The 25,852-nt window shown below is 57.2% G+C and overlaps 1 protein-coding gene across 1 annotated transcript in view; it reads right to left on the reverse strand.

Moving 5' to 3' along the window:
* Positions 1–5,455: 5,455 nt before the first annotated feature.
* Positions 5,456–25,852, reverse strand: part of Ttc28 (tetratricopeptide repeat domain 28) — a 63,558-nt gene continuing 43,161 nt past the window's right edge. Inside the window, exons 7-17 of the mRNA XM_051161744.1 lie at positions 23,719–23,859; positions 19,847–19,991; positions 15,604–15,783; positions 14,436–15,156; positions 13,802–13,926; positions 12,152–12,383; positions 11,635–11,711; positions 10,517–10,540; positions 9,731–9,860; positions 7,784–7,891; positions 5,456–7,070 (exon numbers count right to left, since the gene is read on the reverse strand). Of these exons, the coding sequence (XP_051017701.1) occupies positions 5,485–7,070; positions 7,784–7,891; positions 9,731–9,860; positions 10,517–10,540; positions 11,635–11,711; positions 12,152–12,383; positions 13,802–13,926; positions 14,436–15,156; positions 15,604–15,783; positions 19,847–19,991; positions 23,719–23,859 (3,469 nt within the window). The 3' untranslated portion in view covers positions 5,456–5,484. The remainder of the gene's footprint in view (positions 7,071–7,783; positions 7,892–9,730; positions 9,861–10,516; positions 10,541–11,634; positions 11,712–12,151; positions 12,384–13,801; positions 13,927–14,435; positions 15,157–15,603; positions 15,784–19,846; positions 19,992–23,718; positions 23,860–25,852) is intronic.

The raw sequence follows: 25,852 nt of genomic DNA on the forward strand, positions 1-25,852 counted from the left end.
CTCCTTTTTCTACTGCTGCTGCATCTGGTGGCAGCCTCCCTCCCGTCCACATCAGCCCTGAGCTACCCTAAGTTGCAGTCTCTGCTGCCTGCTTGCTCTCTCCGGCCTGTGGTTTTCTGAGTTGTCACCCTGCTGTCCAGACAGTGAACCCATGGCACCTGCAGCATAGAGTGCAGCCCTCCTCCACGTTTGGGTGTGTGTGTGGTGGTGGGGTGTCTTCAACTACACTTAAGATTTTTAAAAGATTTATTTATTATTATGAATACAGTGCTCTGTCTGCATGTATACTTGCAGGCCAGAAGAGGGCATCAGATCACATTATAAATGGTTGTGAGCCACCATGTGGTTGCTGGGAATTGAAATCAGGACCTCTGGAAGAGCAGGCAGTGCTCTTAACCTCTGAGCCATCTCTCCCGCACACATATAGAATCTCTTAATGCCTCTATATTCCACTTGCTTTGTGGAATTACAGATTTTATTTATTTATTTATTTATCTTTCAAGACAGGGTTTATCTGTGTAATAGCCCTGGTGTCCTGGAACTCATTTTATAGACCAGGCTGCCCTCAAACTCATGAAGATCCACCTATCTGTGCCTCCGCCTCCCAGGTGCTGGGATTAAAGGAGTGTACCACCATGCCTGACTTATTTTTATTTTTTTAAGACCGGGTTTTTCTATTATGTCCTGGAGCTCCCTACGTAGACCAGGCTGGTCTCAAACTCAGAGATCTGCCTGCCTCTGCCCTCCGAGTGCTGGAGGTAAAGGCGTGCGCCATCAGTTTTATCTAATGATTTTACGCATAGCTGGCTTTCTGTACCCTGTCCGTGGGTTGCTCATCAATGGGTTCAACCAACCATGAACTAAAAGTACTGCACTGCACTATAGTGTCCCGTGTCCTGTGCTGTGTGAGCCCTGCACTGCACTGCACTATAGTGTCCAGTGTCCTGTGCTGTGTGAGCCCTGCACTGCACTGCACTATAGTGTCCAGTGTCCTGTGCTGTGTGAGCCCTGCACTGCACTGCACTATAGTGTCCAGTGTCCTTCTCTGATGCAGGGTGACTTTGCTGAGCCCTGACACAGCATGTAGAGTAGAGTGTGAGGCCCTTCCGTCCTTGCCCGCCTGCACTTGGTCTGCTCACTTGGCATTTCTGATACTCATTTTACACAATATTTGTTCTCTCTTTTCTGTCCTTTTATTATTGTATGTCTCCTCCACTAATATAACCTATTTTTTTGCTTATACATGTTTAGTGTGTTTTTAAAAAGTCTCTTTCCTTCTGTCCCAACACAGCACATTAGCATCAATGTTTTATATATTGCTGCCTAGTGTTTTTGCTGTTACCCAATGGGATGTCACTCCTCACAGTGCTCGTGCTCCCACACGTCCTCACAGTGCTCTCACACGTCCTCACAGTGCTCCCACACGTCCTCACAGTGCTCGTGCTCCCACACGTCCTCACAGTGCTCCCACACGTCCTCACAGTGCGCTCACACGTCCTCACAGTGCTCGTGCTCCCACACGTCCTCACAGTGCTCTCACACGTCCTCACAGTGCTCGTGCTCCCACACGTCCTCACAGTGCTCGTGCTCCCACACGTCCTCACAGTGCTCTCACACGTCCTCACAGTGCTCGTGCTCCCACACGTCCTCACAGTGCTCGTGCTCCCACACGTCCTCACAGTGCTCGTGCTCCCACACGTCCTCACAGTGCTCGTGCTCCCACACGTCCTCACAGTGCTCGTGCTCCCACACGTCCTCACAGTGCTCGTGCTCTCACACGTCCTCACAGTGCTCGTGCTCCCACACGTCCTCACAGTGCTCGTGCTCCCACACGTCCTCACAGTGCGCGTGCTCCCACACGTCCTCACAGTGCGCGTGCTCCCACACGTCCTCACAGTGCGCGTGCTCCCACATGTCCTCACAGTGCTCTCACACGTCCTCACAGTGCTCGTGCTCCCACACGTCCTCACAGTGCTCGTGCTCCCACACGTCCTCACAGTGCTCGTGCTCCCACACGTCCTCACAGTGCGCGTACTCTCACACGTCACATCTCACTGTCCCCGCTGTCTGGCCTCGTGCCTCTCCATGCAGAGGACTGCTTTCCTTTCCTGAAAAGCTTCCTGAGATAGGAGAATCAGGTGGCTGGAACCTGTTTGGTGTGTCTAAGTGACTATCCGACAGTCCGCATCTCTGACTTGCCACTGTAATTGTACGAGAGCCAAGGCAGTGGCCATCTCAGGTGCCATGAACACTTAGTGTCCCTTGCTCCTGATGTTCCCTGGCAGGGTCACAGTTGGGCGTGCTCAGCCGTGTGCTCATTCATCAACACAGCGCCTCTGGAGCTGCGGGAAATGAACAGAGGAGACTTGGAGACGGCGTTTAAAGCTGGCAGGCTCATGCTTTAATAGACACAGAATCACAAAGGAAGGGCCAAGCGCCCGCTGCCTCAATAAAAATAGGAAGTTTTTTCTACATGGCAAAGTTCATAATATAAAAAGTTTAATGCTGTCTGGAAACTGTGTAATTTACAAAAAGAGTCCATGTAGGCCAAAGGCGGCTAACAGTGCGTAAGGAGCGTGAATGCCAAGTGGGGGGGGGGGTGGGGGCTGGCGTGGACATCGCTGAAGGACCCGCTACCAACAGGCCCAGTCCACAAGCCACGTGTATAGTCAGGTCAGACGAAACGAAACGCGTGAGGAAAAACTGCACCATTGCTGTTTGCCTCCTTACGAAGAGCACAGCTAAGTATCACTGAGGCTGCTGTGTGTGCGCCTGGGGCAGCTGGGCCTGTGGGCGGCACCCCACACCTGCCAGTGCCGAGGAGGAAGGTGAGCCCTGCGCGCTGTTGCAGGAACTATGTGGGTCAAAATGCACGCTGTTGCGGGCGATTTTCTGGGGTGTGTTTGCACTTGGGAATCAACCGTGACAGCTGGGCAGCCTGTGGCTGTGCTTTGCGGTCATACCAAACTCTAGAGGAAGATGCTGCTTTTCTGGCATGTCTTTGTCTGGTAGAGCAGGGTAGAACATTTAAGAAGAAAATGTGTTAGAAAGGTTTATTTCCTGAGCTTAAGAGAGCATCTCTACACTACCAGCGAAGGGGAAACGGAGACTACTTTTGAACTTTGACCCACATCTGTTGGCTCTTCCCACATGGGATGGAGAGCCAAGTGCTAGGTAGGAACCACCTGTGCCGAGCGAGAGCCCACCGGGCCAGTCGGCCTCCTCTGCTTCCTTCAATACTTCCTGGCTGTGGAACAAAATTTCAGGTGCATTTTCTGGTGTGTGCACCAGGAGTTGGCAGCCTTTCCTTTAAAAGGCCGGGGAATAGGTGACTTCAGGCTTTGTGAACCAAGAAGCAAAATCGAGACTTGTGTTGTACTTATTAACCATTTTAAATGGTAAAATCCATCATTGGCTTGCAGACAAAACAAACAAAACGTCAGACTCCTTCACCAGCTTTAGCTTGTGGGTCGTGGCTGCCAACCCCTGACCCGTACAGAACTCTGAATCCTACAGTCTCGTGAGATCTGAGGTGTCCTCCTTGGGATGTAGCTGAAAACATCATTTGATTCTATTTCACGTGCATGAAATCACCAAGACCAACAACATAGGCAAAGACTCAGATCTGTACACTGGTCCCACTGTTTCTCACCAACTTTGTTTTCCTTCATTGAAACTTACATTGAAGACAAGTAAAAAACATCCCAGGCCCCTTTCGGCTCTTCAGCGTGAATCACTAAGCAACGGTGTTCCTAGGATGCACCAGGGCAGCCTGCGGGGAGTCCTCTGCGGTCTGAGAGGCGGAGCACAGAGAGCCGGGCTCCCGGGCACTTGGGGGGAAGGGCTGAGGTGGTGGCCGAGAAGGAGGCCGGCCACCTACATTTGTGCTGAGGTTGATTCTCGGTTGCCGAGGACCTGACTTTGCGAGCGGAATGCACAGTGCTGGGTTTGGTTTTCATTTGCTACATGGCGAGTTAGCTCCCTGCTGACATCAGACAGAGCGTACATGCTGCTTCATGGAGGTTTCTCTCCCAGGGCCGGGCCGGGCTACAATGTTTGTCAACAAGGTTGCTGGGTCAAACGCAGAGTCCTCTATGATAGAACTCACTAGAGTAACACGGAGCCAGGTTTTATGGAGCACACTGAGGCAGATGGAGCAGTCAGTGGCTGCCGAGTGAGGTCCTGGCATCACCGGTGCAGCGGTGCGGGCTGAGGCAGAAGGACTGCTGCAACCCTGAAAGGCTAGGGTGGGCTAGAGGCCCTGCTGTAAAAAGCCACAACCAGAAACAAAACCGAAGTCAGGTCCTGCTCAGGGTCAGAAGTGCCCTTGGGAGTCGTGACGTCAGGTCTCTAGACCCCCATGACGATGGGCCCTGGTTCAGATGACTGCTCCCACAGTGAGGCCGGAAGGGCCTCAGTACTAATACTGAGTGTTTCCTCTGACCTGGTGGTGGTGCAGCTGCTGCAGCAGAGTTAAGACTGACCGGGCAGATAAGGGCTTGGTGGAGCAGGCAGTCACAGGGACCAGCTGGGCTGTGGGGGCTGGAGATGGAGAGAGGGAGGTTCGCAGCGACAAATGCAGCAAGGCAGCTGATGGAGTGCCTGGGGTCTGCTCTGTCTAGCCAGGGGATTCCTTTTTTTTTTTTTTTTTCTTTTCTCTCTTTTTTTTTTAAATAAGGAAATTGAATAATTTCAACCATACCCCCAGGAAAACTTGATTACTACTTATGGATGAATATTCAAAATTTGACATTTAAAATTTCTTGAGCTTTTAAAAATAATAGCTATAAATGCAAAGTACAATTGATAATAAAACCAAGAGTTTTTCCATGTACAAAAAAGGTCAGTTATGTTTTAAAAGCACAACGTTGTGTTTTAAACCACAATTGCATAGTTTTAAAATGCCTGGACAAGAGTACAGAATTTTTTTTTTTTTTTTAAGAAAATTCAAGTTTGGCCAACAGTGGGGTCAAAGGGCCCCTGGCCTAGCTCATGGGAGCAGCTGGGGATGCGCGGGCTTTCAACATGAGTTATTGCATTGTGGCTGTGACTTCCGTATCCACCAAAATGGCTACAATTTAATCACAAAGAATTGGCATTTTAAAAACCACAGTTCTCCTTTTGGCTAATGTCATGCATCAGTGCAGAACTTAACGTTACACATCCCACCAGGACCTGGGAGCCCAGCAGGAGCTGCCTGTGCCCCTGCAGGAAAGGCATGCAGAGACTTGGTAGCAAAACCCATGCTGCCTCCTTCCCACAGGTCCTGTGGCAGAAGCAGGGCAGAGAGGCAGAGGAGGCACTGCCGTTCCTACGCCGCTCAAGACCTGCTTTTGGTGAATCTGGCCCAGGGTCTACCCCTGAGTACAGTGGTATTTGGCATAATGGGACCTGGCTCAGGGAGCCCACCTGCCCGAGGAGAGATGGTACCGGTGGCGTGTGGGTGACTCTGCACTAGATGAGGGGCCAGGGCAAGACAATGCTTTAACATTTGGAGGAAGGGAAGAGCCTTCCTGGGGACAGGAACTTGTAACCATTGGCCAAGGGCAGTCTCAGGGGGCGTGTGGCGGCTGTGGTGCTGAGGCCACCAGATGTTGTCAGTGCCGCTGTCTCCGTGCACCAGTGGCCGTTGGTGGGGACTTTGGATGGCACCTCGTCACGCTGCCGCTGCACAGGCAGCTCCTTCAGTTCCAGCCTGTCTGCCCCGCCCTCCTCTTTGCCATGCCGAGGGGACAGGTTCAGCAGGCTGAGGACATCTCTTTTGGATGTCAAGGCTCCCGGCGCACCTCGGCATATTCTCCGGGGGCCCCTGGGGGGCTGGGGTGTGCTCTGCCAGAGCATCTTGAGGCTGTGCACTGCCTGCACCTTCTCATCAGGGGCATCGGCTGGACTGGAGCGGGCAGAGCCAGCTGAAGAGTAGGAGAGTGCAGGAGACGGTGCACTGCACGCAGGGGACTGGTGGCCTGAGCCAGGGGATGCGTTCCGGGGGGACTTGGAAATGTGTGCACTGTAAGGAGAGCTGGGGTACTTGAGTCTAAAGAGCGGTGGGTCTGCTGGGGAGGCTGGGGTGTCACGGCCAGGTGACGGGTGGCTGCTGCCAGGAGGGCTCAGGCCATCCTTGCCTGACACCTCTGGTGTGGTAGGGCTGCTCACCTTGGGGAGGGATGAGCTCCTGGCCGGGGGCTGGGGTTTGATAGTGAGCGGCGACAGCTGACTTCTCTGGTGGGAGAGGACAGGCTTGCTGAAGGCGCTGGTTTCTGACGCCCTGAAGACTGTGGTGCTGTTGGGTGCTACCATGCCATCTTCTCGGTCAGGGCCCTTGCCTGCTGGGCCACCACTCCTCTGAAGGCGCTCTACCGCCAGGAGGTGGCTTTTGGTCTCCTCTAGGATCCTCTGGGCCAGCTCCTGGGGGTCGAGCTTGGGGGTGGTCTCCTCCTGGGACTTGACGGTGCTGTCGGTCTCCGTGCTGGACTGGTCCGACTCACCTGTGTCTGAGCTGGCCAGTTTCCCCACTTTCTGGAAGGGTGAGTTTGGGCTTGGGATCAGGGTCATCTTCACGGGGGAGTTGGGTGTGCTGACACTCCCCTTGGAGCTGACTGACAGCCTCACACCGCCCGGTGCCCTGACACACGGCTGCTTGGGGTCTGGGGAGAAGCGTGCCTTCCCGTCACTTTGGTAGGCTGCCAGTGGCTCCATGCTGATAATGGAGAACCCCTCGTATTCTTCTTCTTCCTTGCTTGTCCCACGTGTGCCCTGGGGGGACAGCTGGCGCCGTGGCAGGGTGGCTCGTTGTGTGTGGGTGCTCTTGGCTCTATCATAGTCCTGTCGTCCTCGGGGGCCCCCGCCTTCCAAACCCGCCTCGGGCTTGGAGACGAAGCTCATGGAGGAAGCAATGGAGCTGAGACTGTACACAGAGATGGCATCGGAAGCCATGCTGTCCGCCCCGGTGGGCGAGAAAGGAGGGTGCTGGTAGCCCAGGGGCAGAGCATTGGACACAGACTGCGCTGAAGCCAGGGACTCCAGGGATGATGAGCTGTCCAGGCTGAGGCGCTTGGGGAGCTCAGTGGAATCTAGGCGCAGAACAGGCAGGTCAAAGGGCAGTTAGCATCAGACAGACTGATGCATCCTTAACGTTAGAAGCTGGCAGAGACTTACTATGTAACTTGAACTAACCCTCAGTCCTTACGAACAAGAGGAACATCCTGGGACCGGCCTCAGCCCACACAGCCCTTCTCAGCTCCTGTCACCTTCCACTCAAGCCTGAGTCCTGACTGGTCTGGTGACTGTCAATAGTGAGCTCATACCCCAGGTCCAGCACTTCAGGCTAGTTTTGAGTGGACACAGGGCATAGAGCTCCTCCTTGCCTGCACTGGCCTCTTCCTGGCCCCTGCCTCAGCAGACGTCTCATACAGTGCACTTTCTTCAGCAGGGCCTGCTGGCTGCCCTCAAACCATGGCTGCTACCAAGCTGCCATCCTATTACCCCTGGGACAGCAGCAAGGCCAGGCATGCCCCCTCATGGCCCTGGAGTAGGACAGGTGCGTCCTGACGCCATGCCATGTCCCCTTAGCTCCACTGTCTCCAAATCTTGTCCCCACTTTGGTGTTCCTTAAGCCTTAGTTCCTTGCCTTTGGCCTCAGGCAAGCTAATGTGCTTCCTGCCTGTGTCCCCCACAGATGAAGCTCCCCAGAGCAAGGAGCTCAGTGGGCCCCTCCCTGGAAGACTCTAACACAAACTAAAGATGCATCCCTCACTATACCTTAGAGGGACTGGGAGATGCTTACCGAAGAGTGACAGCAGGGCCTGGAGTGCAAAGTGGGTAGTGCGCCGGCTGGCCTGTTTCCCGGTTTTCAGGATCACTTCCTCTTGGCCCACCTCACACAGGTCAAAACCTAGAGGAACATGGGAGATGCCGGATGCTGTGCATGGGCCTACCCATGGGCAGCACAGTAGGGTTCCACGTTCCAGTTGACTATGACCAGGACAAGCACAGCCTCACCTGCTGCTATGGAAGTCTGCCTGGCTCTTGTGCTGTTTTCCTGGAGCCTGGACTCACAGAGTCCACAGAAGAGTCTGCTCAGACTCTCCAGGGCAAATGTGGCTGCTCTGCTCAGCCCTGGGCAAGGCTCTAGCTTGGCCCCCAGGAAGTAGGCATGTCTGCTTGCATGTCCTCCATGTCTCTGGTCCTCGGGGCTCTGAGATGCACTTCTACTAAAACGAAGGCCACCTTTTGTGCCCAGGGGGGCTGCCAGCTCCCCATCCTGTGGGTTTTAATGAGCCTCAGTGTGGCACAGAGGGCACTGGGCTTTCCTGAGAGGCTGGCTAATGAGCTGCTGATGCTGCAGTCAATGGTTTCAGAGACGGCATAGCAGGCACAGCGGTGCCACCTGTGGTCCTAGCGCTTGGAAAGCTGAGGTGAGGTCGTCCCTTGTGCCTCAGAGTTCTAGATTAGCCAAGCATCACAGAGGCAGACAGACGGCGCTCTCCCAGGCACTGCGGCCAAAGCCTGTCCCCAGAAGAGACCAGCCAGGCTCCCTACTTGAGACATTAGTGAGCCTGCTGGAAACTAGGAAGGCAAGGGAGCTTGTGTGAGGGACCCCGGTGCGGGGTGACAGGGGCTGGGGGCATGGCGCCCTAGACTAAGTGGCTGGACATTCGCCAAAGAGCCTCTGCTCCTCTTCTGCTCTCAATTGGGGCTCAGACACTCGTTCCCCAGGAGACCTACAGAGCACCCGGTTGCTATGGGAAGCTTTCCTCTCTGGACTGAAGCATAAACAGGTGCGGCCCGCAGATGTCATCGTGTAAAGGGTAAGTGTTGCTGTAAACGAAATGCTTCAGATAGAACCCTCTGCTTTTCCCAGAGACTTGAATCGGCTCTCCCACCACCAACGGCCTGTGCTGTGTTAGCACAGGGAACCTAGCCGAGGATGAGAGACTGGGGACCCAGACCTGCCGCATCCTGCTCCCCACTCCACTCTGCCTCCAGGAAGGACCAGGTGTGTGTGTGGCCTCCTGAGCCCCTGTCTAGAGGTGCACAGGACACTAGTGGAACTAACCCCAGGAAGAGCCAGGGCTGTTCTCCATGACAGCTGGCAAAGAGGCGGAGGGCTGAGGCAGAGGGCAGGCAGTACCATGCCACACCGCTTGGTGTTAGCCTTGCTGAGAGACATAGACGGAGCCTTATCTTCCAGTGCTACGCCCATGTCACTGCCACAAAGGCCGCTGGATAGCCGCCACAGGCATGAAGACAACCTTAGGGGCGGAGCCAACCTTTCCTGTTAGCCTCTGCTGCTTCTGAAGGCATTTGTGTAGATACAAACTCCCCAGGTTTGCCCTAACTCCAGCTCAGAGACAGCACCAAGGGTGGGTCTATCTTCTACCTTAGATAGAAATTATAGGCATGAAAACACAGGCGGAGCGCGAGGATGTGCAGCCCTGCAACCCTGGCATCTTCCACGGACTGACTGTGACATCACCCAGAGAGGCCCTGCCCTGCCCCCTTCCGTCCTCTAACCCTGAGCTGCTCTTGGCACTCCTGTCCTAGTCTCTGATGTTCGGCCTGGCCACCACCCTTCCTCCAGCCAGCGGCCCCTGGAGAGGTGCTGAGGGAAGGACACACTAGAGCGGACACTGGGAAGCAGGAGGGAAGTGGGTTTGACCCAGCAGGAAGCAGGAGGGAAGCAGAGTAAAGAGAACTGCGGAGAAGCAGCTCAAGTCACGGTGGTCCCTACCGAGAGCTGCCAGGAACTCATGACACCCTGGGAGCCGCCACAGCTGCACGCTGAGGGAGACCGGAATAGGGGCCGAGGCAAAGTCCTGCTCCTTCTCACAGGCCTGCAGTTGCACCAGCACCTGATGGAGCTGAGGGAGGGAGGGACAGATGTGAGCATAGGCCTGTCAGCCTTTTGACCCCCCCCACCCAAGCCTCACGTTACCATGTGCTGCCGACCTCTCATGACGCCCGCAACACCTGGAGGTACAGTGTGGTCATGCCCACTGTGCTGGTCACGGACAGTGGCGAGGCACTGTGAGGAGCAAGCCTCCAGGGCCCCAGCTCTGCGTCAACCTCTGTCTCTCCACAGCCCAGGAGAGGCTGTGGGGGTTGGGGAGGGAGCTGGGACTGGCTGCCTGTCTGATTTTGCTTACATACCTAGTTAAGGCCTTTAGGGTCTTGCACAAGGTGGGAAGATTTGAATGCTACGTCTGTAACTGCAACGCTAATGGAAAAGCGCAAGTGGACCCACTCAGGTGTCATTATGAACTCGGCTTCAGGGGTAGGGTGTTCAGCCTGTGTATGTCATTGGTTCTGCCCCTGTTGCTCTAGTGGAACTTGAGAGGTCAAATCAAGGACAGATTGGAACAGGAAAAGGGTAGCCAGAGCAGAGGAGGGGACAAGCCGCAGCCCAGAGCTCTGTGCCAGTGTCATGTGCACAGCGAGTGAGCCCAGAGCTGCAGGGCACCAGGCTGGGCGGGCGGGGGCTCACCTGGCAGCAGGTGCTACTTAAGCTTGTACTTACCATTCCCACCATATTTTTAACAGCCTTCAGCCAGCAGAGTGTGAGAAAGAGAGAGAGAAAGAGAAGAGTTTAGAATCAAGCACAGCAGTTATGCACACCAGCTGATCGCTGCCGTAGGAAGCACTGCACCAGCCTGGCTCTGACTGGAGAAGAGCGAGAGGCAGCGAGGGGGACACAGGAGACGCCTCGGCTGGTGGCCAGTCGTCCTGGGGACCACAGTGAGCAGACCCAAAGTCCCTTTGTCCCATGAAAGGAAGAGGCATAAAGAGCTGGCACCTTGAGGCTCTTGGCCTTGCCCGCAGTGTAGGCTGCAAGTTCTGTGGTCTTGTCTGGGGGACACAGACTTGTGTTCTGGATGTTTTAACATGCAATGGTCTTTTCAGCAAATAGAAGAGGTATATTAACATATAAAACCAGCAAGGAGCTCAAGGAGCTCAGGTCACTGGCTGGGTCTGTGTTCCACATGATGGCGAGGAGTCTGGGGGAGCCACTGAGCATCTGTCCTGGTGAAGCCCATGTAGCGAGCCCACAGTGCACATGGCCGAGACCGGCTGACAGACCTCAGCAACACGTACTGCTGATCCAGCTATAACCTCCAGAATGACCAGGAAAACCACTCTGTGCATCCTTGAAAACTGCCCTCCAGAGCCCCACCCCCACCCCGCCTGCACCTGGGGTGCCCTCTGGAACCTCAGTGGCCCAAGGAAATTCAGGGGACAGAGAAGCTACAGAATCCTACTAGGAATGGGGCTGCTCAGAGCTCAGAATCAAAATTCTAACCCCTCAATTCCTCCCACACTTCCTCAAAGCTGCCTCATCTTTAAAAGGTGCTGTGCAGCTGGCTTTGCCCTCAGGGATGGCCAGTTAGCTGGGAGAGCTGGGTAAGATGACAAGGTGTGAGAAGACAGTGGATGGGGGCGGGGTTCTGGAGACACCAGGACCAGAGGTGAGGCTGTGAGCCCTACAAACCTGTGTGTGGACCCTGCCTATTCAGAGCTGCCATTCCCTAGCCCTTCTGTTCACAGAGGGAAGCCACACTCCCACATTGCTGACAGGCCTGCCTGGGTCCACTCACTGTCTCTCCCTCCAGCCTGCACTTAGCACCTGGCTGTACTCACCCGGCTGATGAGCTGCTCTCCCGTTTCTGAGGCTGTGATGAGCTTGCACAGTGCTTGGAGGGCTGCGTTAGGCAGACCTGAGCCAAGACAGAGGAGCAGAAGTCATCTTCAGGGGAAAGAGCTCCAGATGTAGAGCACTGAGAGCAGTGGGCTACAGGTTGGCCAGGCCACAGGGGGCCTCCAGAGAAGAGGGGCCCTCACCCACAGTTCTGTCTGCCTGACAGCGTAGTTCCCAGGTAGTGGTACCCCTGTGCCACCCTCGTTGGTCTGTGGTTCTGCCAGAAACACAGCTGCTGATGGCAGAATCTGCTGTGGCCGTCAGATGCCTGTGACCACCTCACGTCCCCTGGGAAGTGGCAGAGCCCAGTGGGGCCACCATACCATCATCAGGGAAGACTGAGTAAGGTGGGTGTCAGCCATGCATCATTGGCAGTGGCTGTCTGGGACTCTCGGTCACTTCGGGGATGCGTCTAGCCTCCTTGTGCCTCACAGTCCCCTCTGTGCCACAGCAGCTTACCCAGCAGGGCCTGGAGGGTGCTACTGCACTGCTGCAAGCGCTCGCCAGGGTCTGCGGTTGGAAAGAAGACAGCTGCCGGCAGGCCACTGGCAGCAGAGTCCAGCCGGAAGCCCACGGCAGTGAGGAGAGCCTGCCATCCGGGGATGCCGCCCACTTTGTTCTCTACGCTCTGCTGAGATGTGTACATGGCATTGCGCTGCCCATTCTGGATCCGCTGCAGGGACTTCTCCACCTGGTGGGGAACGAGACCGTCAGAGACCCAGCTCGGCCCTATTGCTCCTCCTGGGGCTCTGGGGGAAGCCAGTGCTGTGCTGACTGCGGCCCAGCCCCGAGGACATGGTGCTAAGGCCTCACAGGACCTGGTGTCCGAGCTGCAGGGCTTCTCCACTCTGCAGAAACAGCCTCAGGTCAGAGCCGGCCCAGCCCTGCACCCCGCCAGTGCCTCCCAGGCCCTTGTGTCTGCAGCACTCTGGGGTGTACCCAGGAACTATGTGTCAACAGCACTGCTGTCTGCTCCCTGGTTGGCCTGTCAGGTCTCTCCCAGTGGACACCGGCTCTGTCCTGAGTTGTCACAGGCTCTGAGGCATACATGTTGTCCCCACAGAGGCTTGTCACCTGAGGCTTCTCTTAGAGCGCAGCACAGACGTCTGGGGGAGAGGAGGGTTCACTTACAGTGGTCAGGAGTGGCTGTCGCTGGGACGGAAAGGTCTAGGAGACACCCTGCCTCCTACAGGAGAAATGTGCTGATAGAGTGCGGAGCGGAGCTTGAGGTATGGCTCCACACTTAGCATGAAGGGGAAAAGCAGTAACTGTACCTGCAGCCTGAGGCCGCCTAAGGCCCTGAGAAGCCTGGCTGGACAGAGGCGTGTGGGGAGAGGGCTCTCTGCGGTGGCATGGGAGGTGTGTGTGGGGGGGGACAGGGTAACATAGAATGCTAATGTCTCTACATCCCTGGGGCTGTTGACAGCAGGGCTACTAGAGTCCTCTAGGTACAGTGCGTGTGGACAGCCCATGACCCAAGCCTGAAGAGTCATGTGCCTTCTCTTTGACCAATGTGCACAGAGCGTCTCGGACCCAGGGTATGGGGTCTGCAGGGCGCTGCTCGGGTTTTCCCCATGGGATCAGATGCTTACACAGCCTGCCCACCTGGCCCCCAACGTTCTTCCCACTGCTGCAGTGGGTCCTCTGAAGCTAGGGTCCCAGCCCAGGCCTGTGAGGTGACCACAGATAATTGTGTCCATGAGACATGGGTCCCAGTCTGGGTTGGGAATGACTGGAAACTGCTCTCCACGTGCTCAGCAAAGGGAAGAGATGGGACATGTTTTGTGTCACTGTTTTATGGTGTAGTCCAGGTTAGCCTTTAGCCCCTGACCCTTCTCGCTGTCCTTCTGAGTGGCTGTCTTAACTGATCACTTCTAACTGTGCAGGTGCCTTCAGGCCTCAGCCAAGGGCACAATCAGCCCTTTCCTGAGTTCAGGGAAAGACTGTGAGGGAATTGGGGTCTGACTCCAGCCTGGGACTCGTTCCCGCCCATCCACCCAGAGGCCTTCCAGCGTGGGAGGAAGGATCTGGTCACCTTGCGCTGTCCCTCCCAGGTGGCTCTCATTGGCACCTTGACCAGGTCCCCCAGAGGGCGCCGTTAGCCCTTACCAGGTGCAGCAGTACGCGCAGGGCGTCCCGTGCGCGCTCCGGGTGCTGTAGGATCTCCGTGAGGGCCTGGCCGATGAGGGATGAGGGGCTGTTCAGCTTTACATCACTCCCGATAAGTGTGAAACCTGAGGGCAGCACAGAGGGTCCCTCAGGGGACAGCGCTGCCACCCCGGCCATTTCCTCCCAACTGCTCAGCTAGAGAGCTGGCCAATGGTGGCTGTGGTCCCAGCCCCTGGCCTCCGGAGCAGCCACTGCCCTGGGCGCCCTGAACTGCAGGGGGGCGTGGTGCGCCATAACACCGGCCAGGGTCACTAAACTGCAGGGGGGCGTGGTGCGCGGTGCGCCGTGCGCCATAACACCTGCCAGTGCACAGCCTTATCAACGTCTTCCAGTGGCCACACCAAGGGTTGTCCCTGTCCCCAGCACAGGGTTTTAGATTAGGCACCACTGTGACAGACACCACTGTCCACTGGTGCTGAGCTGTGTTCCCTCTGAGGGCAAACTGCTCCTTAGTCCAGAGGGTGATGGCTGAGGCACCCAGAACCCACTTCCTGCCCTTCCACAGCTGCAGAATGAGGTGGGGATGGGGTGGGGGACAACACCCAGGGCCCACTGATGGGCTGCAGCTCCCTACCTGCCCAGTTGGAAGGGTGTGAGAAGGCCTTGCTGCTCTGTACAACCTTCATGGCCTCACCCAGGGAGGCACTGGCCTTTAAGCCATTCAGCAGGGACGAGTAGAAGGCGTGGATAAACATCTTGGAAGCTGCTACAGGCACTGGCCACAGAGCCACAAGTACACACTGTGCACCAGCAGCTAGGAAGGCCCGTGTCAGTGCCACCAAGCCATCCGCTGTGACGCGGCTGTTGGACTCCTGGGACGAGCTGAGCACCACCAGCTTAACCGACAGCCGTAGGTCCAGGAGGTCAGCAGCAGTGAGGAGCAGCTCCCGCAGAGGCGGGCAGTCTGAGATGCTTTCTACGTCGCTTGCATCGTCCTGCACCCGCAGCGACTCAGGGATGGTATAGGGGTGGCCAAAGGAGCTCTTGCTGCTGGCGGGGTTGCCCTCCGTGTTGGGTGTGAGGACTAAAGCTGACAGTTTCCAGGAGACATGGGTGGCAAAGTGGACACACTCCGCCTGGGTCAGGGCACTCATGACCCTCTCCTTGGTGGCCATGCTGCCCACAAGGGGCTGACAGCCCAGAAGCTCTGATACCATGTACGCCTCCTCCTCTGCCGAAGGCATTGGCCCCCATAGCCACCTGTCCATCACTGCTGATGGGAGCTTAGGGTTGCCTATGACAGCTGCCATGGCGGTGGAGCTGGAATATGCGGGTGGGGTCTTCCTCAGGTGACACTACAAGAAGAGACACACAGTACTGTCAGCAGGGCACCGGGGGGTCCCTGGCAACACCATTCACACTGTTTTCAGCACCTTTGTGACCCAGTGCAGCCTGCCCCCTCAGACACCAGGACAAGGTGGTGAATGCCAGTTCCCTGCTGCCAGCAGAGTAGAGGCTTTCCCAGACGCTGGCATCGCCCAATGCCTAGTGAGCCGTGTGAGCCAGGCAGGGTCGCAGACACCAGCCCCTTCCACCTGGAGTCAGCCGTGGAGATTTCAGAAAGGGTTCCTTTCCCTCTGAACTGATTCTGCCCCTTGAGAAAGTTCTTCAGCAACAAACTAAAAAATTAAGACTTTCCAAACTACCGAGGCAGAAACCACCCCATATGGAGTGTGGTCTGGGTTGCTAAGCCCACCCATTCTTCAGGCTGCCTGGGGGACCCCAGCCAGGCAGCATGTTACCTTGGAGTGTGGACCGAGCGAGCGGATGGACGGCACAGCGACGAGAGTAAAGCGCTCATATAGGTACTCATTGGAGGCACTGCCCTTCAGCAGAGCAAAGGGGACAAGGTAGAGCTCCCCCTCCAGAACCAGGACCAGCTGCCGGTGCCGGCCCACAGGGCCGCTGGAGTGCATCAGGCCCTGTGAAGTAGGAACAAGGCTGATCAGGGCTGGCAGGTCAGTCTGAAGGCTGTGGATGCTGCAGTGCCACCCTGCAGAGGGGCGGGCAGGCCAGTCTGAAGGCTGTGGATGCTGCAGTGCCACCCTGCAGAGGGGCGGGCAGGCCAGTCTGAAGGCTGTGGACGCTGCAGTGCCACCCTATAGAGGGGCGGGCAGGCCAGTCTGAAGGCTGTGGAGGCTGCAGTGCCACCCTGTAGAGGGGCGGGCAGGCCAATCTGAAGGCTACGGATGCTGCAGTGCCACCCTGTAGCGGGGCAGGTGGAAGGGGGTGCCTCCTTAGAAGGTGGGGCTTCTTGGTGCCTCACCAGGAGATAGGTTAGGGGACAGTCTGCCAAGGTCTGAGGGTGACCTGAGGTGGGAGATGAGAGTCACCAGCCTGAAGGGGAATGACACCCAAAGGAAGAGTGACTGCTGGTGGTTGCATGTGTTTTCCCTGGAGGCTGAGAACAAATGCAGAGGGGGCTGCCCCCGAGGTGCCCCGAGCAGAGGGGGAGGCTGTGCTGGCAGCAGGACTCCATGAGCCTGGTGGCTTGTCTCCTGCTGGTGAGCACAGGGCTAGACACTCAGAGCCAGGATGAGGATTTGGGGGTCAGGGTGTAAGTGCGATGTTTGGGTGTCAATACCGCTGCCCCAGGACCAGACTTAGGAGGTGCTGCCTTCATTTATGGCCTCTGAGGACAAGAAGGTGTCAGAGGCAGCATCTCTCCTGACAGAATTTAGGGTGAGCACCTGGGGAGGTCTGTGTGCAAGCCACAGAGTGTAGACACCTGCTCGCTCACCCCAGAGGTGGCCCTTTGAGGCTGTGAGGAAAGACAGCTGTGGGAATGACCAAGCACCCAGGCGTGCTGGTGCATAACCATAATCCCAGTACTCTGTAAGGATGAGGCAGGAGGACTGCCATGAATGAAGGTGAGCCTGCACTTCAGGGCAAGACTCTACTTACATAAGAAGCATGGGAAGAAGTAGGGAGGAGGGGAGAGGGAGTCCATGGGCAAGCCACGTGTGGCTGCTGGAGTGGACACTGTAGCGGGGGGCGGGGGGCACTGCAGGCAGAAGGCCATCTGCAGATGTGTGGGCGGGGGGCGGGGGGCACTGCAGGCAGAAGGCCATCTGCAGATGTGTGGGCGGGGGGCGGGGGGCACTGCAGGCAGAAGGCCATCTGCAGATGTGTGGGAGGGGGGTGGGGGGCACTGCAGGCAGAAGGCCATCTGCACATGTGTGGGCGGGGGGCGGGGGGCACTGCAGGCAGAAGGCCATCTGCAGATGTGTGGGCGGGGGGCGGGGGGCACTGCAGGCAGAAGGCCATCTGCAGATGTGTGGGCGGGGGGTGGGGGGCACTGCAGGCAGAAGGCCATCTGCAGATGTGTGGGCGGGGGGGTGGGGGGCACTGCAGGCAGAAGGCCATCTGCAGATGTGTGGGCCTGGCTCAGGGGCCAGCATGCTTCCTGCCTCCTGTCTGACAGGCTGTACCCTCAGGAAGTGGTTGTGCTCATCTGACCCAGCTGCCTGCTGCCAGGGGGACCTGGCTGAGGGTGGCAGAGCCACTTGTTAACCCAAAGTGACACGTGCCTGGTGGGCAGTTCAGGCTCTCCACCCCAAGGGCTGGCTTCCTTTTATATTCTGACTCAACTGAGAGTGGAAGCTGACACAGTGGCTCCCCATAAGTTTGGCAGCAGCATGCCGCCCTCTAGTGGCCTCTGGAGAGGCGTGGCATCTTTACAGGAGGCCTCCTGCTGTAGGGCAGCGGCCCCAGCTGCTGGGTTATCTCCAGGTTCAGGGCTGCATGTGTCTCATGTATCTAAGTGTGTGCTGAGTGAGCAGCTGTAACTGGGCACAAAATGGAATCCCAGGCACTCAGAAGTGCTTTCCTTAAAACATGGGTCCTTTTGTCTTTAAACTTTGAGCAGTCTTGCCACAACTCACATGGGGTCCTGCCTCGGCATCCTGCGAGCTGAGGGCCGCTCTGGTTAGCAGGGGTCACTCAGCTCTCACGGGTTATTTCAGGGCCTTACACAACTTTCACCAGATGCCTTTCTTTGCAGCAACTGAGCTCATCCATTGCGTTACACCCCTGACTTACAAAGGGCTCTCTATGGATTTCAGGAGTCAGAGAAATGCTTTGAATCAGCCTGTGGACGTGGGCGTTGGTCCCTCACCTGCAGTGCACACAGCCCTGGCAGCGATCTGGTAGTCAGAAATCTGAGGGCTGTTTAAATATGGGAGCACCTCCGCAGGAACATGAGGGTGCAGACACGGCTTAGCACACTCTTACTCTGGGCGTCCCAGAAGGGGAGCTGTGGGCGAAGGACCCCACAGACTCCAGAGTCCCCTAGGGCTGCCTCCTGCCCTCAGCTCCCTCTGCTGAGTCCACAGTGACCAGCTCTGCTTGGACTCATCAGCAAGTGGTGGTTTCTAAGGGTGAGCAGCACCTCCACCAGGGGCTGCCATCGAGGGGGCTGCCTCAGCTGTAGCCCGCCTGTGGGCTCTGGCAGGCATGGCTGCCGGCTTGCAGTTCTTGGGAAGTCCCCAGTTTGCCACAGGTGGCCACAGGAGCATTACCTAGTTTCTCGCCAGGGTCCTCTGCTGTCTCTAGTCACATGCAAAGCTGCCTTTGAGAGCAGCTCTGTAACTACCGGGCACCATATGCACTAGGCCTCATGCTAGCTGCTGAGGGCATGACGCTGAGGAATGGCACTGGCCTGGACTGGGGAATGAATTGAGTCACAAGGGCGAGAATGAGAAGAAGGCAGGAGCCAAGCCCCAAGACACCCTGTGCTGTGTGGAGGGCAGAGAACAGAGGGCCAAGGCTTCGGGTGCAGCCTGCTAGGCACAGATCCCAGTCATGGGAGCCTTCCTCCTGCTCGCCTACCAACCACTGGGCACTGCTGGAGCAGGTGCGGCTAGAAGCACACGATGGAGGAGCAGCAGGGAGCACTACAGGCAGAATAGAGGACGGCAGGGGCGGGGAGTACTGCAGGCAGGAGAGAGGACAGCAGTGGCAGGGAGCACTGCAGGCAGGAGAGAGGGCAGCGGGGGCAAGGAGCACTGCCAGGAGGAGAGAGGATGGCAGTGGCAGGGGTGGGGAGCACGACAGCAGGAGAGAACAGGTCTTTCTCAGTCAGTGGGGCAGGGCGAAGCATGGAGGAAGGGGGCTGGGCCTTTCTGGGAGAAGGCTGCCATTTGGAAGCAGCAGGGGACCTTGAGAGGGGCCTGGACACAGCAGCCCCCTGGCCAGGTGACAGCCCCTGCCTGCAGCCCTGACGCCTTGTGCACTTTCTGTTTATCCCTACAAAGAAGACACACCTGGAAGGGAAGGTTAAAGACCACAGCAGGCGGAACAGTCGCCCCACAGCTGTGAGGCCAGCTGACGCACTGCCGGAAGGCCAGGGAGGGGCCCACTCTGGGGATGGAGGAATCACACGCAAACTGTGCTCTCAGGATGCACGGTGCCTCTGCAGCTACTGCTGCACAGAGAGCTGCTGAGGGGTGCTCCTGCCTCTGCAGACAGATCCACTGGCTGCAGTGGCCCTGCCTGTCACAGCCTCCCTAAACTTCAGATCCACCAAGGTCCCTACACCGTAAGAGAGTACCGTCTGAACTAAGACGGGACATGCCAGCCAGAGTGCACGGTGGTCTGTGGTTGGTGGCTTGAGCACTGGACACCGGTTCTGGGTTTGAGACCCTGGGAAAGAGCAAGGGGGTGCCTTGGGTCATTGGAATAACATCTAGGATGAGGTAGCATGGGAGGCACTCGCTCCTGGCGCTGACACTGGCACTATCCTGAGCCTCATGGCCTGCAGACCCGACAAGGAGCACTGCAGGACACTGAGGCCCAATGCATCCAGCCTGTGTGGAGAAGAGCCAAGCCAGAACTCAGGCCTGCAAACTTGATGCTCGGGATCTTGATTATAAGCAGCCAGCCGCGAACGTGTGACCACTGACTGCCCTAGGGGGGTGTAATGGGTACTGAGCAGTAAATGATGTGTTCCCGTATCACAGAGCCGCACGCCCAGGAGGCACTCACCCCTTCCATGGGCGCGATGAGTAGATCATACAGGGCACGGAGTGGGGGCTTGGCCAGTGAGTTCTGCCTCCTGGGGAGAGAGGAGGTTCCATCCCTGCTGGGTGACACCGTGCCACTGAACAAGCTTGTCATGCTCTGGCAGCTCCTGGGGAGACAGGACCAGGGTCGGAATCATTTTGGCTGCCTACAGCGCCTCACAGCACACCTGCCGACTCCCGCGCACGCCTGCCCCTCACAGGCCATCAGCATACAGCACTGAGTTCTGTACACGGCGGGATGCGTCTCTTTGGGGTCAGCTACACTATCAGACATGCCAGCATGCTGGTCCTGCATAAAGCAATCCAAGTACAAGGGCTGGAAAGGGTTGGTGCAGCCGCCAGGCTGACAAGGGAAAGAACAGGCCAGGCAAGGATCTGCAGGGCCCCTCCATTTCAGAGGGGCACCCCGAGAGCTGCCGATTGGAAAGTGCTTGTAGAGGGAGCACCCTGTGCAGATGTGGGGGTAGTTTCACTAGCAGAGAGGTACCTTCGGCCCCCAGGACTGCATGAGTCCCACTCCCAGAGGATGTGGCAAGGACAGTTGCTGGCTAATTCATTCAGAAAGCATGTCTAGAGCCGGGCGTGGTGGCGCACGCCTTTAATCCCAGCACTTGGGAGGCAGAGGCGGGTATATCTCTGTGAGTTGGAGGCCAGCCTGGTCCAGGATAGCCAAGGCTACACAGAGAAACCCTGTCTCCAAAAAAACCAAACAACCCAGCTGTCTGCTAGGCACAATCACAGTCGCTGGGGCCCTGAAGGGAACTAACATGCAGGTAAATGGGGCAGAGGTGGCAGAATCTGCCTGTCAGCCTGACTCATAACCTCAGCATGGCCAGCTGGTGGCACTTTCTGTGATTATGCTGAGCATCAGTGGTGTATGGCTTCCACCATGTGCTGCGGGGCTTGTGCTGGCAGGGACCGTGCCAGACGCCAGACATGGCAGCAGGCAGCAGCAAGTGTGGCCCGATAGTTGTGACAGCTATTCGCTTGTCACCAGAAGGGCTTTCCTCCAGGACCAGTTGGAAGGGGTGCCTACACAAAGACACAAAGGGCCCATGTGTGCCTCTCTGGCTGCGTCTCCCGAGTACTTCCCCCTCAGGGTTTCACTGTCCTGCGTCTCCTATTTCCAGGGACACAGCAGCACAGCTCCTGCTCCTGCAAATGCCCCTCTACTCAGAAAATGTAATTACAAGTGACAGGGTGTGCTGCAGCTTTGCTGTCAGCCAGTGACATGCAGATCACCCTGGAGTGACACTCCACATCCAGGGACACACCGAAGAGCAGCTCTCCCCTGAAGGTAGCACGTGCCAACGGTTCTTTGGAGAGACGCTGCAGCGGTGCAGGGCCACCGTCTGGCTGCACACAGGAGCCTGGCCTAGGACCAGGCAGGGTGCCCAGGGGCGCCCTGGGGGGGGGGGTGGCGGGGCTGTCCCCATCTCTCATCTTCTTAGGTCCTAAAGCCTGGGCAGCTGCCCTCGGCATGGTCACAGGCCTCCAGCAGGTGGCGCTGGAGCTCTGTCTCATCGGTCCTTCCTGCCAGCTCCTCTTCAGCTAAGTGACAGCTCTGCCCCAGGCAGAGGGTTTTCTCAGGCTGCTGGGTCTTTATTAGCTGGCTTCTCGGATGCTGTCTATTAATCTATTTCTGGAGGAGTGCACAGCACAGCAGTCTGCGTTGTGCAAGGAAAGCACTGCTCACATGCACTGCCGCAGGACAATGGCGGGAGGGGCCACAGGCTGCCTGCTGTGAGGCTCCCGGTCCCGCCCGCCTGGCATACATTTCCATCTACAGAGCCCACCCTCTCTGCAGAAGCTCAGCATGGCAGTAGGCCTGGCTTCTGTCCCTCCATCTGTCCTCCATATTGTCCCTAAAGCTTGCCTGGCTCTGCCTCCTGACACTACTCAGGGGCAGCAGGGACCCATCAGGCATCCTGTGCTGGGGCATGGAGAGTGAGACTGCAGGCCTATCCATGACAACAGGGTCGGGCCTTCCCGGGGGTTCTGTACCCCCAAGCAAGCCTGTGGGGTGTTGCTCCCTGTGGGTTCACAAGGACCCCTTACAGCTATGTTGGGAGGAGCTGTCCCTGGGGCCCAGGAAGCTCCTGCTTTGTCCCTGGAAAAGCCTAAGTACAAACAGGTGAGCGCTTGCAGGAGCCTTCAGAGAAGCACAGGGTGGATTCTCTGAGGAAGGCAACTGCGGGCTGGGAGGCTGACCACAGACTGCATCTGACAAGTCAAGTCCTGTGATGGCTCTTCACGGTCAAGCTTTGAGGCTCCAGACTGCATCTTCCAGGCAGCTAGGGCAGCCTTCCTTGTAAGCCTTCTGGTTGTGACACCTATTCCACTGTTGCCTGAGAGCAAGCCAGAATGGCTTTCCTCCATGGCCAGTTAGAGAAGGTAAGGCAAGCCTTCCAAGTGCCCTTGGGGACAGTGCCCCGCAGAGCTACAGTAAGGGTCAATGGAGGCCAGGGAGGTGCTACATCTCACTGGTGGCTCCTGTGCTGTCTCTGGGGGAAGGAGCCACTGTCAGGAAAGGTGGAGAAGCCGAGTGGTCACTGCCACGCCTGCCTGAGGACCAGGTCCCTGGGTCAGCGGCTGCTGAGAACAGGCACAGGGAGGCAGGGGGCAGGGCTGGCCTCCGGAGAGGCAATGGAAGGTTGGCAGACCTTCGGCTGGCCTTGAAGTGGGCTGCTGTGTGATCCTGACTGGACCTTACCGAGGACCTACTGCAGAGAGACAGATAAGCAGGGCTCCTGTGCACGTTCCTCCCACCTTTGGGGGAGCACCATGTCTGAGTCAGTAAGCTCACACTTAGCACCGAGTCTGTAGGGCCTGTGTCAGAGCCACTCAGGACATAAACCCTCATCCCAAAATCCATGGCTGTGACATAACCTAGCCCCATAGGCACTTCAGCTCCTGCATGTAGGAGTGCTGGGGTCCAGTAACCTCCCATGTTAGCACTGGGGAGACACCCTGCTCAGTGCGGACACCTACAACCCAGTGAGGCCAGGATCAAGCTCTGGGCTCTTTGTACTGGACCACAAGCCCCTTGCCATTCAGGTGGAGGAGCTGACAAGCCCAGCCCAATCCCACACCTTGCATCTGGCCGTGTCCTTACATGATAGAGTAACATCTGAAAAGGACAGGAAGGAGGAGGACCAGCTTGGCCCTCCAGCTTTTGGCTTCTTTCCGAACGTTGCTAGGCCCTGGGAAGCCAAACACAGTCTTATCGCCCCTGATAACACAATGACAGGAAACCAGGCTGCCACAGACAAGGTACACAGTGCCCACACAGCAGATCCAGTCCCCCTGCAGTCCTGTAGACAGGCACTCTAAATTCTGACAAAATATGGCTAACCTAAGCCTGCTGGCATGACAGTCTCACACACAACCCCCGCATCTGTCAAGTGACGGTAAACTGGGGTCAGGGTGGCTTGATGTAGGCAAGCACCCTCTATCCCACCGGCTTCCTGGCTCTTTTCAGCTTCCTGAGTTGCATGCCTGTGAAAAGCTGGCAGAGGAGAGAGCTGCCCAGCTGCTTCTTAAAGCTGGAGAGTCAGCTCAGACCTGGCACGGCAGCAGAAGATCCCTGGGCTCCATCCTATCAGAAAAGGACGGCAGAAAGCCTGCCTCACCTCCATTTGAACTGTTGGTACCAGAGTGAAGCGCCCAGCTTGCTGCTACAGCCGCCTGACAAAACCAGCACTTCATGTACCTGTGGAGGGAGCCCCGTCCCCCGCCCCCTGTACCTGTGCAGGAGGTGACTGTGTCGCACCATCCTCAGGAAGCCCGTGGGGGTCCCCTCCCCCCTCCCCCATCCCCCGCACCCTCGTGTACCTGTGCAGGAGGTTACTGTGTCGCACCATCCTCAGGAAGCCCGTGGGATCGGTCACCGAGTTGAGCTGCTTGCTCATGTCCTCCACCTGCTGCTCCATCATGTCCCCAGCCTCACTCTCTGTCTCACTGCTGGCACAGGCCCTGTAGGAAGGAAACCCCAGGGAGCTGTCAGAAAAACATGCACTACTGTGGAGCTGGCCCCTCAGGCCAAGGGGCCCCCTGCCTTCCACATTGTGGCTCACTGGGCCTGTAGCTATGGACTGTACAGCTGTGAACTATACAGACGGAGCAAGCGCATGCGCCCTGGCCTTGGCACTCTTCCCAGGCTGTGTGGCAGGGGACAGCCCCCAGCACAGGTGTACCCTAGTCCGTTCTAGAAACATTTGCTGATCACCTACACTGTAGCAGGCACAGCCTAGAAGGGCATCTCCAGATGGGTGGTTTTGATGGATGGTACAGGATTCTTGTGTCCCTTCCCAGGTGGGGCATGAGTATGTGACTGGTTTTGAATTCATTCATATCTCCCCTGTGACAGGTTTTAATGGATACCTTATACACAGTCTAAATAAACAGAGCTGCCTGGCAGAGCCTGACTTACGAATAACGTGACTAGAGGCTTGCTTACTGGTTTTGTCAGGTAGCTGTAGAAGCAAGCCTGGTGCTTCTCACACTGTGTAGGGGGACAAAGGTGTCCAGAGTGGTGCCCACACATCACCATACCCCCCCCCCCCCCCCGTCTTACACCTATGGCCTCCTGGACAGACTCAGCATCAGGCCCGGGTCACAGTCACATCTAGAAATGTCCAGAGTGAGACCTGGGGGTCCCGGGCTGAGGCTGAGTTTACAGAGTGACTGTGCTCTCCAGAGCTTCTTCCTAAAAGACAGAACTTGAGTCTTTTATCTAAGAAAAGTCACAGCAGGAATACTCATTTGTTGGCCATCAGGCCAGCCCTGAGCCACATGAGGCAGTACGTGTCTATAATCCCAGCGCTTGGGAGGTTGAGGCAGGGAAATCACAAGTTCAAGGGCTGCTTTGAGCTGTTAAGACCCTCAGTAAAAAGTTTTCTCCCACTGTGCAACTAGTGTGTACCAGACCCTTAGCTGGGGCTGGGCCGAGCGAACGCAGACAGCCTCTTCCCTGCAGAGGCTCTGAGACGGTGCTGATGGCCACGGAAGCCTCCGCACATGACTGGTAATCAGAACACAGTGGCGCACTTTCCCACTGTGCTCTACAGTGACACTCTGCAGGAGCAGCTAGGGTGGCGGTGAGAAGAGCAGGCGCTGCCGCAGGTGCTGTGACTGAGGCGCCTTCAGCAGGGCCTGGGCCTGTCCACAGGGAGAAGCCCTGTTCAGCCATGCCCCCTGGACACTGAGGCTGCCTCGCTTTCCCCTGTAATGCTCGCTTTCTGTCTTCCAAGCTCTGGCCCCCTTTGATGGCCTTGATCGCCACATTTTCTCTTTTTCCTTTGTGGCTCTCTATGCCTGAGGATTATAGCTTGAATTTCTAACTCTAGCCCTCTCTACTCCTGGGCTCCCAGGGGATGGAGAGGGCTCTATTCTTGCTCTAGCCTGCTCCCCAACCCCCTACCCCTGGCCACTGTCTGTGGGGTTAGCAAAGGTTGACGCTTAGATCACCAAGCTATGGAGGACAGAGGGCAAAGGTCATAGCACGGGCTGGCATCCTGGTGGGAGCTAGAAAAGGGTGAGAGAACAATGTAGAGGTGACAACAGCCTCTCCAGGGTGCCCACCTGTCCTGCCTGCACCTGCACCTGCCCCAGCCCTACCACAGCCTCTCCAGGGCACCCACCTGTCCTGCCTGCACCTGTCCCAGCCTCTCCAGGGTGCCCACCTGTCCTGCCTGCACCTGTCCCAGCCCTACCACAGCTTCTCCAGGGCGCCCACCTGTCCTGCCCGCACCTGTCCTGGCCCTATCACAGCCTCTCCAGGGCGCCCACCTGTCCTGCCCGCACCTGTCCCAGCCCTGCCACAGCCTCTCCAGGGCGCCCACCTGTCCTGCCTGCACCTGTCCCAGCCTCTCCAGGACACCCACTTGTCCTGCCTGCACCTGTTCCAGCTCCACCACAGCCTAACCTGCTACTCTGGTGAAGATAACTCATGCTGGCCAGGGGTGGG

The sequence above is a fragment of the Acomys russatus genome, chromosome 19 (genome assembly GCF_903995435.1).
Source record: "Acomys russatus chromosome 19, mAcoRus1.1, whole genome shotgun sequence".
Lineage (NCBI taxonomy): Eukaryota > Metazoa > Chordata > Mammalia > Rodentia > Muridae > Acomys > Acomys russatus.